The sequence below is a fragment of the Oryzias latipes genome, chromosome 21 (genome assembly GCF_002234675.1).
Source record: "Oryzias latipes chromosome 21, ASM223467v1".
NCBI lineage: Eukaryota > Metazoa > Chordata > Actinopteri > Beloniformes > Adrianichthyidae > Oryzias > Oryzias latipes.
The window spans coordinates 24198398-24211001 of NC_019879.2; the positions used below are offsets into that span (position 1 = coordinate 24198398).

At 42.2% G+C, this 12604-nt stretch overlaps 1 protein-coding gene across 2 annotated transcripts in view; it reads left to right on the forward strand.

Moving 5' to 3' along the window:
- Nucleotides 1–12604, forward strand: part of anos1 (anosmin 1) — a 63814-nt gene that overhangs the window by 41610 nt on the left and 9600 nt on the right. For both annotated transcript variants that reach the window (XM_011489541.3, NM_001104849.1), the window contains 3 exon segments: nt 2786–2991; nt 6591–6735; nt 8158–8304. In XM_011489541.3, coding sequence (XP_011487843.2) covers nt 2786–2991; nt 6591–6735; nt 8158–8304 — 498 coding nt within the window.

Genomic DNA, 12604 nt, shown 5'->3' on the forward strand with positions numbered 1-12604 from the left:
AAGTAGCAGATGTATTTTTGGCAAATCCAGTGGTTCTTTAGAATTACATTATAAAAAAAAAAAAAATGTAGGTCTTAGGTAGGTACCAACTGTCCTGTGGGTCGGGGCCGGTCAGCGGCCTGGGGGTCGGGGACCGCTGGCATAATCGGTGTACAAAATAAGGAGGATTTGATACAAATCATGGATGATAAGGAGATGATGGAGAGAAAAAAATCATATCATGTGGAGTCACTGTTGCTCTTTTCCGCACATTTGAGCTTTTAAAAAACAGGAAAGTTTCCTTCTTCCTACAGAAAAGCCACAATGTCACATAAACGTGCGATTGGTTAAAGAACATTTGTCCATCAACCTGTTTGTCTTTCGTCTAAAAAGGCAAAAACAACAACGAATAGTGGTAGAAGTAATAGATGAAGGATTTAGAACTCTTTCTACAATGGAACAATTCTGGATGAATGAGAGCCTTCACAGACTCAGCCTAAAGATTGTTGAAACTCCCTCAGTAAATCTAAATCCTGTCTGTGTACAAGCTCCTACTAATGACTGAATAGTCCCTAAAGTGTTTTTTGTGCTTAAAAAAAATAAACTGATCATGAAAGGTACATAAATGTTTCCCATAACTGTCACTGGCCACATATAAAAATTTTTTTATATTAGCCTGTAACTTCTTTTCTTTCTTGGTCGATGAAGATACTCATTCATCAACAAGCTTCCTTTTGCTATTGTAAACTGTATTCATTTAACACTGAAGTTCATAAAAACTGAAGTTCTTTAAAAAACAACAACCCCAAGGGTCACTTAGTTAACTGAGACTGGTTCCAGTTATTTCCTGTTCAGAAGAACTTTCATTTTAAAGCCACAATCATTTAATCCAGTGTTGTTTTATGTCTCCAAAGACTTTTGGACTTCCACTAACGTTTGACTCTGATTTATTTATTTATTGCAGAAGTAAACACTGTAAAAATAACCCCAGATAGGTTATTTTTTCATATTTTATTTAACCAGGAAGGTCCTGTTAAGATTAAAAACCTCTTTTTGAAGGGAGATCTGGCGAAGAGGCAGCAACTTTAAAACAACAGTACATAAAACAGAAATCAGTCAAATGACATCACATTAAGATTTCTAGGTTTATGAAAAACACTGGCACATCAATGAAGCAGTCTCTAAATCTGTCAATTACAGATGTTTTAAGGATGTAAAACTCCTCCCTGCCCTCCAAATTCCTGACCAATGACTGAAGAGATTTTTAGTCACATGTTTTTGTTAACAAGCTTTGGTTTGAAACAGAAATGTCTGGAACAAAGCAATCTGAATACAGACCAAACTCTGAGATTTAAAAAAAAAGTTCAGGTTTGTAAAACAGCAACACTAACCGTCTCTGTAAATGTCCTGATGTCACAGTTTGGAATGAAAAGATCATTTATACAACAATTTCCAGGGATGATCGTAATTTCTAATGTTCCTAAAGTTTTTTTTTTTCTGTAATAAAAAAAAAATGATTTAGGAATTTTCACATTTTAAGTAAGAAATAGGTCTTAACATAGAAGTACTGATTTGTATGCATTTGCTCTGAGAACAACACTCTGGGATGAAAACATTTCATCTCAGAGAGTTGCCTTTTTGATTAAATTAATTAGAATAAACAAGTCAAAACTAAATTTTTATTGTGTTCACTGAAAATATGTGAATAGTTAAACATTGGAATTTGGTTTCCCTGACAGAAAAGGATCAGTTGTGAGGTTATTGGGCAGCAGCGATTTTGAACAGACGAGAAAGCAGCAGTGAAATATGGCAGATGGTAACGTTAGCATCCCGTCCTCTCCGAGTCACCATGCACACGGGTTTGCTTCAACCAACGCTCCTCACAGTTGACACACCTCTCCATGTATTTCATGACACGTTTTGTCGGGCACCACACACGAACACTTCCTGACAACATTTCTGTCACTGCTCCAAAATGGCCAACCCACTCCACGGTGGACCGAGCAGCGCTCTGCCCTGTGCTGTCAGTCTTTCGTCACTTTTTTCGCTCTCCCCAGAGCTTTGTGGATGGCTGTCAGGCAGAGCCAGACACCAGGTGGGAGGAAAACTCTGCTGCAGGGATGGAAACCAATCTCCAATCAGGCCAATCAGGACCAGAACGCTGATAGATTGATGAGAGCTGTCAGGGGTTTGATGATCCCCAGGCAGTTCTGCCGTGCCATTGCTATTTATGTAGTTCAAACCATCATCTGAATGCAATTTTGCACTACCACACTTTGTAAGAGCAATTTGTATGAATTTAACGCCTGTTCAGCTTCTACAGCTGACATCAGCCTGTATGGGGGCCCAGTGTGTCCGTCAGTTTCTTTAATCTGGATTAAAGGCGTTTCACATGGAAGTCGTAAATCATTTTCTCATTTGAGAAGTGTTGCTCTTTGGTGGGCACGCATGGGCACGTAGGGCTGTCAGCAGGACGGGTCGCGGCACACATGGACAGGGTCAGAACCAGCTTTGCTCTGGACACCACGCACCCATTAGAGAGTGTGGAGCCAAAGCGGGCAGCATGTGTTTGTTAACCCCTGACACATGCTCGCGCCGCTGCTGAACGCTGTCGCAGACGTGACATGACACCTGTCATAACATCACCTGGCAGGTTGTCAGTGGAGGGCTAATGACTTTACACTGTGCCACACCGGCCCCCCCCTTCCCCTGAAGCAGCTTGTAGTGCTGAAAGGTGTCCTGAGCTGTTACTCATACCCACAGTTATAACGTTCTCTTCCTCCTTAAACATTTGTTTTATTTTTAGATCCAGCTGCTCCTCCCAGCGCGGCCAACCTGCACGTCACCAACATGAGCCTGGCAGACGACGGCCTGGTGACGGCTCGTCTGAACTGGACACTGCCACACGAGCCCGATATTCCTATCCACCACTACAAGGTGTTCTGGAGCTGGACCGTGCCCACCAAGTCCATGGTGCCGTCCAAGAAGAAGCAACGGAAGACCATCAACGGGGTAATCATCTCCTCTCCATCGTTGTTTTTTTTCGTGCTATTTATCTTAAGTTTTCAAGTAATAAACTGGCCAATCAGATACCCTCAACAAAAGTATCAATGTCACAACCCGGAAGACCTTGACCGACACCGGAAGTGATTCAATATCACTTAACAAAAAACGTTATTTTAACTGGCGACTCCTACAGCTACGCTTTTTTTTTGTTTCAACAGGCAATACCATGCTAATCTTAAGCCTTTTATAATAACCGGTATCCATGTATATGATAATATATTTTCTTTGGTAGATAAAAGTACTTTTTTTTATCACATATTAGTTATTTTCCAATCTGGAAGTAAGATAACTCAATCTGAGGCACCGCCTTTCGCTCCGTGTGGGCGCCACCCAATTTATGACATCAACCCAGTCGGCAGCATGTCTGTGTTTCACCCACAAAAACAAACAACATCCGAACTTTTGCAAAGATGGACGCGCATATTATACACATAAAAGGGAAAGGTTTTTGCCGATCACCACTGGCTGTGTGGAAAAAGTGTGTGTGTTTGTGTGTGTATAAGCCTGGGGGCGGGGCTGGCAGTGCAGCCTCTTCCTAGAAGGGGCGGTTCCTCCCTTATCTACATCACAATGTGAGAACGTCGTCGTTGGTTGAGTTGGGAGGGGCTGGTACTCAGAGCGCAGGTTTTTAGAGGAAACGTGTGAATGGTTAAAAATGAGGTTTCCTTTTGTGAGGAAATAATATTATTATATACTCAAAAGCTCAAAAAAGTTGATTTTGCGTGGTATAGACCCTTTAAGCTTTAAGTTGTTTTTTTACAATGCTGAACACTTTTGGGTTAGAGTTAGGGTTAGGGTAAGTTGTAAAATTTCTGCTACCGGCCAATGATGTTAGGCGCCATGTTGTCTGGAGCCAGGTCCCTCAAAGCCTGTGGTCTCACGTTGATTGTCCGAAATGTTCAACAAATTTTGTGTAGTCCCCTTTCAAGTAGTAGAGGGTTGGACTTCCAATAATCTCACTCCTGATAGACGAAAGTGATTGGAATAGAAATGACGACTCAGACAGATTTGGACCAATCACACCTTACTTACGGTATTGAGCTCCAACATGACGGCCTCAATATCACAAAAAAAATGCAGACTGAATTGACTTGATTTGGTTAGAGCCAGAAGTAATCTGTTATCTATGGGCGACCTCACGCTCACTCGGTCCAGTTCTCACATACCGTCAATGAGAAGAACAGCTGAAATACGATCATGGAGGTACATCTGGAGGACCAGGACCGGGCAGTTTGTGTGTTTTTCATCGCGCCTTTGTCATTTTGCATCTTTTTGAATACTTTTGGAGCACGCAATGGGGAAAAAGAAAAAGAAGGACAATCAAGGAATTGAACTTCCAGTCATTTGTGTGCTTGCTATCAGTCACACACATTGATGCAATGTATTCTTTGTTGTTTTAAGTTCTTATGGTGATGAAAGAGCCTTTAAACACAGTGGATGTTTGAAGGGAAAAACATTAAGTATGATGAATAGCCCTGCCTGAAGTGATAAATCACAACGGCAACATCTGTGTTTCTAAATATCTCAATCTGGATTCCTTTTCAGGAGGTGTTCTGAAGCTTTTATTCCTGATTGACTGAGTACCTTTCAAAAGTCGTGCATGGGTTCACTGTTTGACTTCTCAGTTTTTACAGTAACTGTGAGTTTCCTTCACTGTAGCTCCAACTCCAAACCCTTCTCTTTTACTTTAACGGATGCTGCATTCAACCTGAGGGGAGGAGAACACATCCAGGGCGAAGGCATAAATATTTTTTAAGAGATTTTGCTGATTTCTGTCATTAAGACCCTGGAACTGCTTTCCCTCCTGGAATACTAGCAACTATTTGTTCCAGCAATAAACAAACCATTTCATGGGATTTTGGAGACGAAAGCCTGTGTTTTGATTACAGCAAAGAGCTCACAAAGATTGCAAGTCCTTACTTGGACAAAATAAACTACAGTCCTGTGGACGTGTATGGGTTTGGTTTAAAAATGACACCATTGGACAGATTTTGAAGACATTTGAAAAACAAAAACAAAACAACAACCCTGGAATCTGCAGATGTGCACATTAAAAAAAGCATCAGTTCACATTTTGAAACTTTCCTCCCGACTGGTTTAGAAAAGAGGAACAAATGAGAAACGTCTGCTTCACTGACGCAAAGCCAAAGCGTTTGTGATTTTGACACAAACTGAGCAGCTTTCAGTATTTAACTGAGTAGACAAATCATTTGATCACTCCAGAATTTGGTGACCCAAAACTATGAGACAACCGCAAAATGTACGCGTTCTTGCATTTCCAAACAAGGCTCCGACTGAGGAAGGAATGGAGCTGCAATGAGCGGAGGAAACGCAGCCGTTGAATGAATGTCAGCGAAGATGCTTTGGCGGCGTTTGAGCTGTTGCAGATCAACCAGAGCCAGACAGATCTGATCCCTCATTCTGATGAGGGGCGTGTTTGACCATTGCACGTATTTAATTGCAATTTTCACATTAAATCGTAAAGACCCATTAAACTGTGTGTTTTGGGCGTTTTTAACATCATACTCTGATCATCTTTTGATCCATTGTGAAAGCCTTCCCAGCAGTGTTGGTTGTACTCTGAATTATCCCCCGGGCGAGGAGCCCCCCCCCCCTGATGTTGCTCGCCATTTTTGGTGCACAGGTAATGTTAGGTTGTGGATGCGAGGGGCTGTAAGCTAGTGGGAGAGTGTGTAAACAGAGATCTCTCAGTTATGGATGACAGGAAGGGGAGTGAGGTTAGTTAAGCAAATAGTCCCACCCACAACAAACAGTAAGGGGAATTTTTAATGAACATTAAACTCTACAGAAACAATGTCATCAAAAACTACACAGCTTTTTTATTTTGGCTAAAAACCACATAATCATATCTAAAATACCACTGGAACTGCTTTTAAAAAAGCTCAAGAGATGATCTTAGTGGGATTTTAATGCTCCATCAAAACAATCACTTTAACATCATCCAGAACTATCAGATCTTCCTTTTTTTCCATCTGGGAGCACACTATCTCCAAAGAGAGTTTCAGGAGAGATTCAGGCCAAGAGACGGATTGTCTAGACGCTCCACACACACCTTTAGAGAGATTTTTTTTCTGAATTAGTTTCTATAATGTGGAGCAGATGTGGCACAAAAGAGATAAAGGTGGCAGACACCGGACCCGGTTGACACATGTAGTGCTGGCTTCCACTTTGGCACCTCGGGGCTTTGAAAGCAGCCTGCTGACGGAGGAATGTCAAAACACTCGAAGCCGGGAAGAGGAGCTCATCAGGTTCACGCTGATGGTGGAATGCTGGAAGCACGGTGAGGAAGCCCTGGGAGGTTTTGATAACACAGCTCTCTCTAAAGACCCTCAAGGCTATCTCTGCACCGCGATCCCTTCTGCGGCGCTGCATGTGTTCTTAATAACCTGGGCTTTCCCACAGGCCGTGGCGGCTGAGCTGTCTGGTCAGTGGTTGGTGCAGGCGCGCCGCCTTTGAAGGGCGTCTCAAGTGACAGTGTGGTAACAAACAGATGCCAACATCCCAAGTGTTTTCTTTTGTGACAGGCCCAGAACTGGCTGGATCTGGAGGGACTGCAGCAGAACAGCAGCTACAGCGTGGAGCTGCAGGCCATCACGTACTGGGGGCAGGTGCGCCTGAAGAGCCCCAAATCCTCGCTCCACTTCACCACTAACCAGAATAATGAGTCAGGTAAGTAATGACTCTCAGGCTCTACATGAGGCTGGGCAGATGTGATCGCTGCTCTATGCCAGCTATGTGTGGTATTTTGATGGAACACTGAAAATAGACTGAACCGCTCCTGTTGCAGTGCAAAGAGTTTATAATTTTGCTGGATCTTTGCACTGAAGAAAACTCAATAAAGAAAAAAGAGCCGCATTCTGGGAAAGGATTTCATTAGTTGTGAATTTTTTATCCTTCATGGTCTTTCATAGTCACGTGCAAGGCAACACAAAGGTCCTAAACAGAGCATTTTAATGACCAAACCGGCATTCCCAAAGAGGATATGTTATAATGTTGTTTGGACTGTTATAAAGGATTTGAACTTATTCTTTAAATTCAAGAGTGAATTCAGCCAATTACATGATCCCCATCCACTCTTTGATTCACACAGCTGTCATGTTGAAGCGCACAAAGGCGACAACCTCATGACGGAAGGAAAAGATAAGGAATAGTCTTAAAAAAAACAGCTGCCTGGGAGGATTTCACTTCCAACAAAGACGATATACAATGACTCATGGAGACAACGAGTTATTAAAAAAAGTAGGGTTGGAAACACAAAGAACTTAAGAAACAATTGACAATAATCAGGGCTTGGAAAAGAAGACGTTAAACTCTGAGAAAAGAAGAAACACGAGATCAGATCACATCGGATCTGTAATCCAGACTTCGATGAAAATTGTGTTGGATGTGTGTTTTTGTACGTAGCACATGACAAAAGTCTTAAAAGTGTGCGTAGTTGTAAACGCCGAAGCCTGGAATGTGTTTACGCTCGTTAAAGTAGACTTTTCATTGAAAGTGGCTGCTGGAACGCCCGTTCCCAGTGGCTGTGTGAACGTAGCTTAATATTGAGGGTGCGAGGGGCTGTAAGCTAGGGGCAAAGCATGTAGACAGAGAACTCTCAGCAATGGGAAGCAATGATTTTGGCTTAAAATAGCATAACCATAACTAAAAGACAACTGGGAATGCTGTTAGATCAAACGATGATCAGAGAGAGACTTAAATTCTCTGTCAAACTTTTAATAATACAACCACAAAAAGATATTTATAAATCTTCTTAATATTTTGCAGCTAGTGTGAATCATACTTCACCGTTTTCATTCCAGAACCACAAGGAACATTTTCTTTTTTCCGTTTTTTTGTTTGTTTACTTTTCACCAAACGGAATTCCCCCAAATTACTCAGGACGTGAAGTTGCGTCATCAGGACGCCTGCGTTCATCTGCAGCTTCTGCGTATTTAGGCGAGAGAACGGTATCTTTAGCAGGCGTGTCTCTAAAGAACTCCCCCATATGAACTCCCCCACTTTGAAGTACCTGCAATCCATTCTAAGCACATTACTGCACAGAATGTTCATCTTACAGCAGCTAACATTTTTTTCTTTTTCTCATCCCAGCAAAATCAATGCTCAAGTCAAAGAAGGACGCCACATCCCCTGTTGGTTCGACCCTGGCCAAACGCCCCTCTGGCGCTCTGGAAGTGGGCACGCCCTTCTACCAGGACGGTCAGCTGCAGGTCCGTGTCTACTGGAAGAAGCGAGGAGGTATGCGTCCTGATTTGAAGCTTTGTTTGAGTCGAATTAGCACCTCGTTATGCTCATCGATCACCGTGACTCACGAGAAGCCTGTTAAAATGTTCCTTCCCTAAACAATGGCAGATTCCTCTCATGCATGCGGTGTCAGATGGTTGCAATAAAGCTCTGTGGGCTGGGTAATGTGTGTTTCGGATCTGCACATGGTCGAGTGGAGAGAAGCCACTGTTTAGTAAAGAACAATAAACGCACCCGGTCCAGAGCTCATCTGTATTTGATAAGCCACCACGTTAGCGTCCAAGCGTTGGGTCGTGTTTGGAGCATCTCGGTGCCACGAGGGACAGACATGCAGTGAAGTGCAGCCCCATGAGGGGTTAAAGACTATTGGAATGCCAGTCCCAGCAGCCCCCCCCCATACCCAAAACCTTTTGCTGAGACTGGAGTGAAAATATAGAAACCTTGAAAGCCATGCTCTCGGGGGGATCCTGTCAAGTCCCATTCGCTGGTCTATGTCATATTACTCATATATGTCATCGCTCAGGCCAAACTCCACATCCTTGAGTCAAGAATGCAAACTGTGGCTGCAGGAGAGGCCTGCTGAGACACTGACTGCTGAATCACAGAGGCGGGGGGTGGGGGGTTGAGCTGTTAGCAAGGTTGGCTTGGAATCAGCGAGCTGAGTGATGCTGACGGGGATGAAGCACAGCTGGGGAATCACAGCGTTGGAGAACAGAGTTGAGCCAGGCTGCGCTTCTTTTTCTGCCTCTGCACTGTGTCTGCCGCTGCTGCTACCTTTTAGTCTGGGGAGGGGGGGCTTTTCTTTGCACTAATGTAAACAAGCGTGCATGGAAATGGCCTCGTAAGATCTCTGGACATCTGGTTTGTGTGACAGAGAAAAGGGGACAGGTTAAGAGAATCGCGATTAAACTCTCCCTTTGTCTACGTGATCCAACGCAGACTGGCCTCTGTGTTGTCTCCAAAAGACAAAGGAGCTCTGTACTGTACAGCAGCACAGATATCTCTGTCTGTCTGGCACTCAGACAATAGAAAACAGTTTGTCCGTGGCAGGTCTTTTGAAACCTTTCTCCAGTGACGATTTATCGTATGCCTCCAACTTCCTACCTGTGTTTTTTTTATGCCCCACTTCATGTTTTACAAATGACTTTGGTTCTGTCCAACCAAACCCAAGCTATCTGGTTTATTTTCTGAATTTACCAGTTCCCTGTAATTCCTCTCTTCTGCATCCAAAAAAGCTCAAGGGCTTCAAGTGCCAGATCTGTCTAAGCCTTCAAAGGACCCCTTTTATCTCCACACTACAACCGCGGCTCCCGCTGAGGGGCGAGCCGAGCACCGCTCAATTATGAATCAGAAAAGGACTTTCAAAAAAACACAACCAAGTCAAATCAATAATGAATCCCTGCAACACAAGCTACATAAACACAGCTGATGGCTTTATGAGGAGCTACTGTACAGTAATGAAGAAAGCGCTGCGGACAATGCGGTACGCCTCAGCGTGTTCCTGAGAAGAGCCACACAAACCGACAGGTTGGGGAATCGCTTGATAAGCTTATCCTTCATTTTGTTGTAAGACATGTTGTCATCAGCTCTAAAAATGGAACTTGTAATTGAAAATCTGCAATATGAAATCGCAATTTTCTGAGATATTCATCAGTTAATTTCATCAGATTAATACCAGACTGCTGTTTTGTTGGGTATGCAACGGTGAAATGACACTAAGTAGGTTTCCTTGTGCGCTGTAATGACGTTATCAGGGTTTGTTTCAGGAGAAGATGTTTTGGTCTGTATTTATTGGTCAGCTTTAGTGGTATCTCCTTTATTCAGTCCTCAGTTCAAACACGCTGCTGGACTCCCAAACTCGCTCATAGTTACAGCTTTCAGCCTTCAGCAGAGCAGCTCAGCAGCGACTGTGCTGAAACCCGATCCAGTCTTCAAAACAAAACAGGTGAGGAATCCAGACATGGAAAAGCAAGATGGCCTGGGACTTCCCTGAACACTGTGTTGGTCCCTGGTGAATCCTCGGCGTGGTCTCGCTTCATCCCAGAGTGGCAGATTCAGGCTGTCGTTATGCATTTTCCTACTGCTACTGTATTTTTTTTTTTTTTTTTACTGCAAGCAGATTCAGATTCTGCTTTCCTTTCATTATGTTCAATTCTATCAGAATTTTTTTGTCAGTTAAAATAATTACTGCAATCAGCTGTTTGTTGGTTCAAAAACGAGATAACTGCAAGGTAAAAGTAATATTTATAAGTGACTCTAAATTATCTATATTTTCTCTTGGACCTCATCCCAAGGAATGTGCTCTTGTTTCTGCGATCCTGAACTACTCCTATTAATTGATCAAATACCACCGTAGGTTTTGGTGTTCCCCAAGGTTCTAAACTAGTGGCTACTCTGTTTCTTCTTCATCCTGTTTCCCTGGAGTCAAATTATCAGGACAAATGAAATCCATTTTTATTTTTACAAGGGATGTCCTGATCCCATCACAGGATTGGAAATCGGGTCCAACAACTTAGTTTCAGATTTGATCGAAATCAATTGTTGTTGGAGCTGGAGGAAGTGGCCAGGGAGGGGAAAGTCTGGGCTTGTTTGCTTAGGCTGCTGCCACCACGACCCAGTCCTGAATGAGTGGAAGAAGATGGATGGATGGATGGATGCATGGATGCATGGATGGATGGATGCATGGATGGATGGATAAACAGATGGATGGATAGGTTGTTGCATTCCAATCAGGGATGAGTTATATTATATTAAATTCTTATTATTTTGGTTAACACTTTATATTTGAAACTTAGTATTACAGATAAATGAATAAAAGAGAAATAAGGGGACAACCTGCAACTGTTCATTTTGCATTTGTTCATTTTTTATAATGTGTTACCAAAGTATCAGATTGGGACTCGATATCGGCAGATATTCAAAGTCACGTGACTCGGAATCGGATCTGGGCCCAAAAAACTTCATTGGGACTTCCTTAATTTTTATGCTGCGAATATCAAACTGAAGCCATGTTTTGTAACGACAGTCACACCTTTAGTCCAATTTCGTGCTTCTCACTTCAGACTCGTCATTTAAAACAGTTTGTCTTGCATTAGCAGGTCAATTTAAAGCAGTTTTAGGGTCCAAAGTGAGGAAAATATATTCAAAATTGTGACAATTTTTACGTTAGCTTATCCACAATCAAGCAACTGATTCCACAAATCAAATAAAGAGCTTTACATAAAATCACACATTTAAATTGTGCTGTTAAAAGACTCACTCCAATCATCTTTTGATCTGTTTTTTAAAGTGTTCCCAGTTGTCTTTTTAATTACGATTATGCTGATTGTTGCCAAAATCCCAAAAAACCTGTGTTGTTTTGTAGGACATAGTGGTAACGCTTTCTTTTACAGTACAGTACTTACAGTGTACTTAAGTGGTATTTACATGGTACTTATAGTGTAACTACTGGGTACTTTCAGGGTACTTACATGGTACTTTTTATGGAATTTACTGGGTACTTAGTGTGTTTACATGGTACTTTCTATGGGACTTTACTGGGTACTTACATGGTACTTTTTGTGTCTACTCTGTACTTACATGGTACTTACTGTATATTTATATGGTCCTATTTGGTTCATACCTATGTGGTACATACTGGGTATTTATAATATTCTTACTGGGTATTTACATGTTGTGCAAAGGTGTCTTTTATGGTACTTACCACATGTAAGAACAAGGTAAGTACAAATAAAGTACCTTGACCTTTAGGTCTGCACTCGCTGCACGTTTCATGGTATTTACCATCAATTTACCACAGAAACTACCCCTTAAGTACACTGAAACTGTAACTGTAAAAGAAAGTCAGCCCTATTTCCACTCAACTACATGGTACTTTCATTACTAAATACCGGGTATGTTCACTTGAATAGTACTTGGTACTTACCCCTTAAGTACACTGAAACTGTAACTGTAAAAGAAAGTCAGCCCTATTTCCACTCAACTACATGGTACTTTCATTACTAAATACCGGGTATGTTCACTTGAATAGTACTTGGTACTTACCCGTTAAGTACAATGAAACTGTAACTGTAAAAGAAAGTCAGCCCTATTTCCACTCTATTACATGGTACTTTCAGTAGTAAATGCTGGGTATGTACACGTATTACCATCCCATACAGTGTACATACACACTTGGTCTTCTGACCTCACCACATGAGACAATGCTAACCTGTTGGTAAGGGTAAAGTAACTACATTGTAAAAAAAATATACTGGCCTGATTACTTCTTGTAACATGAGGCAAGTTTAAAGAG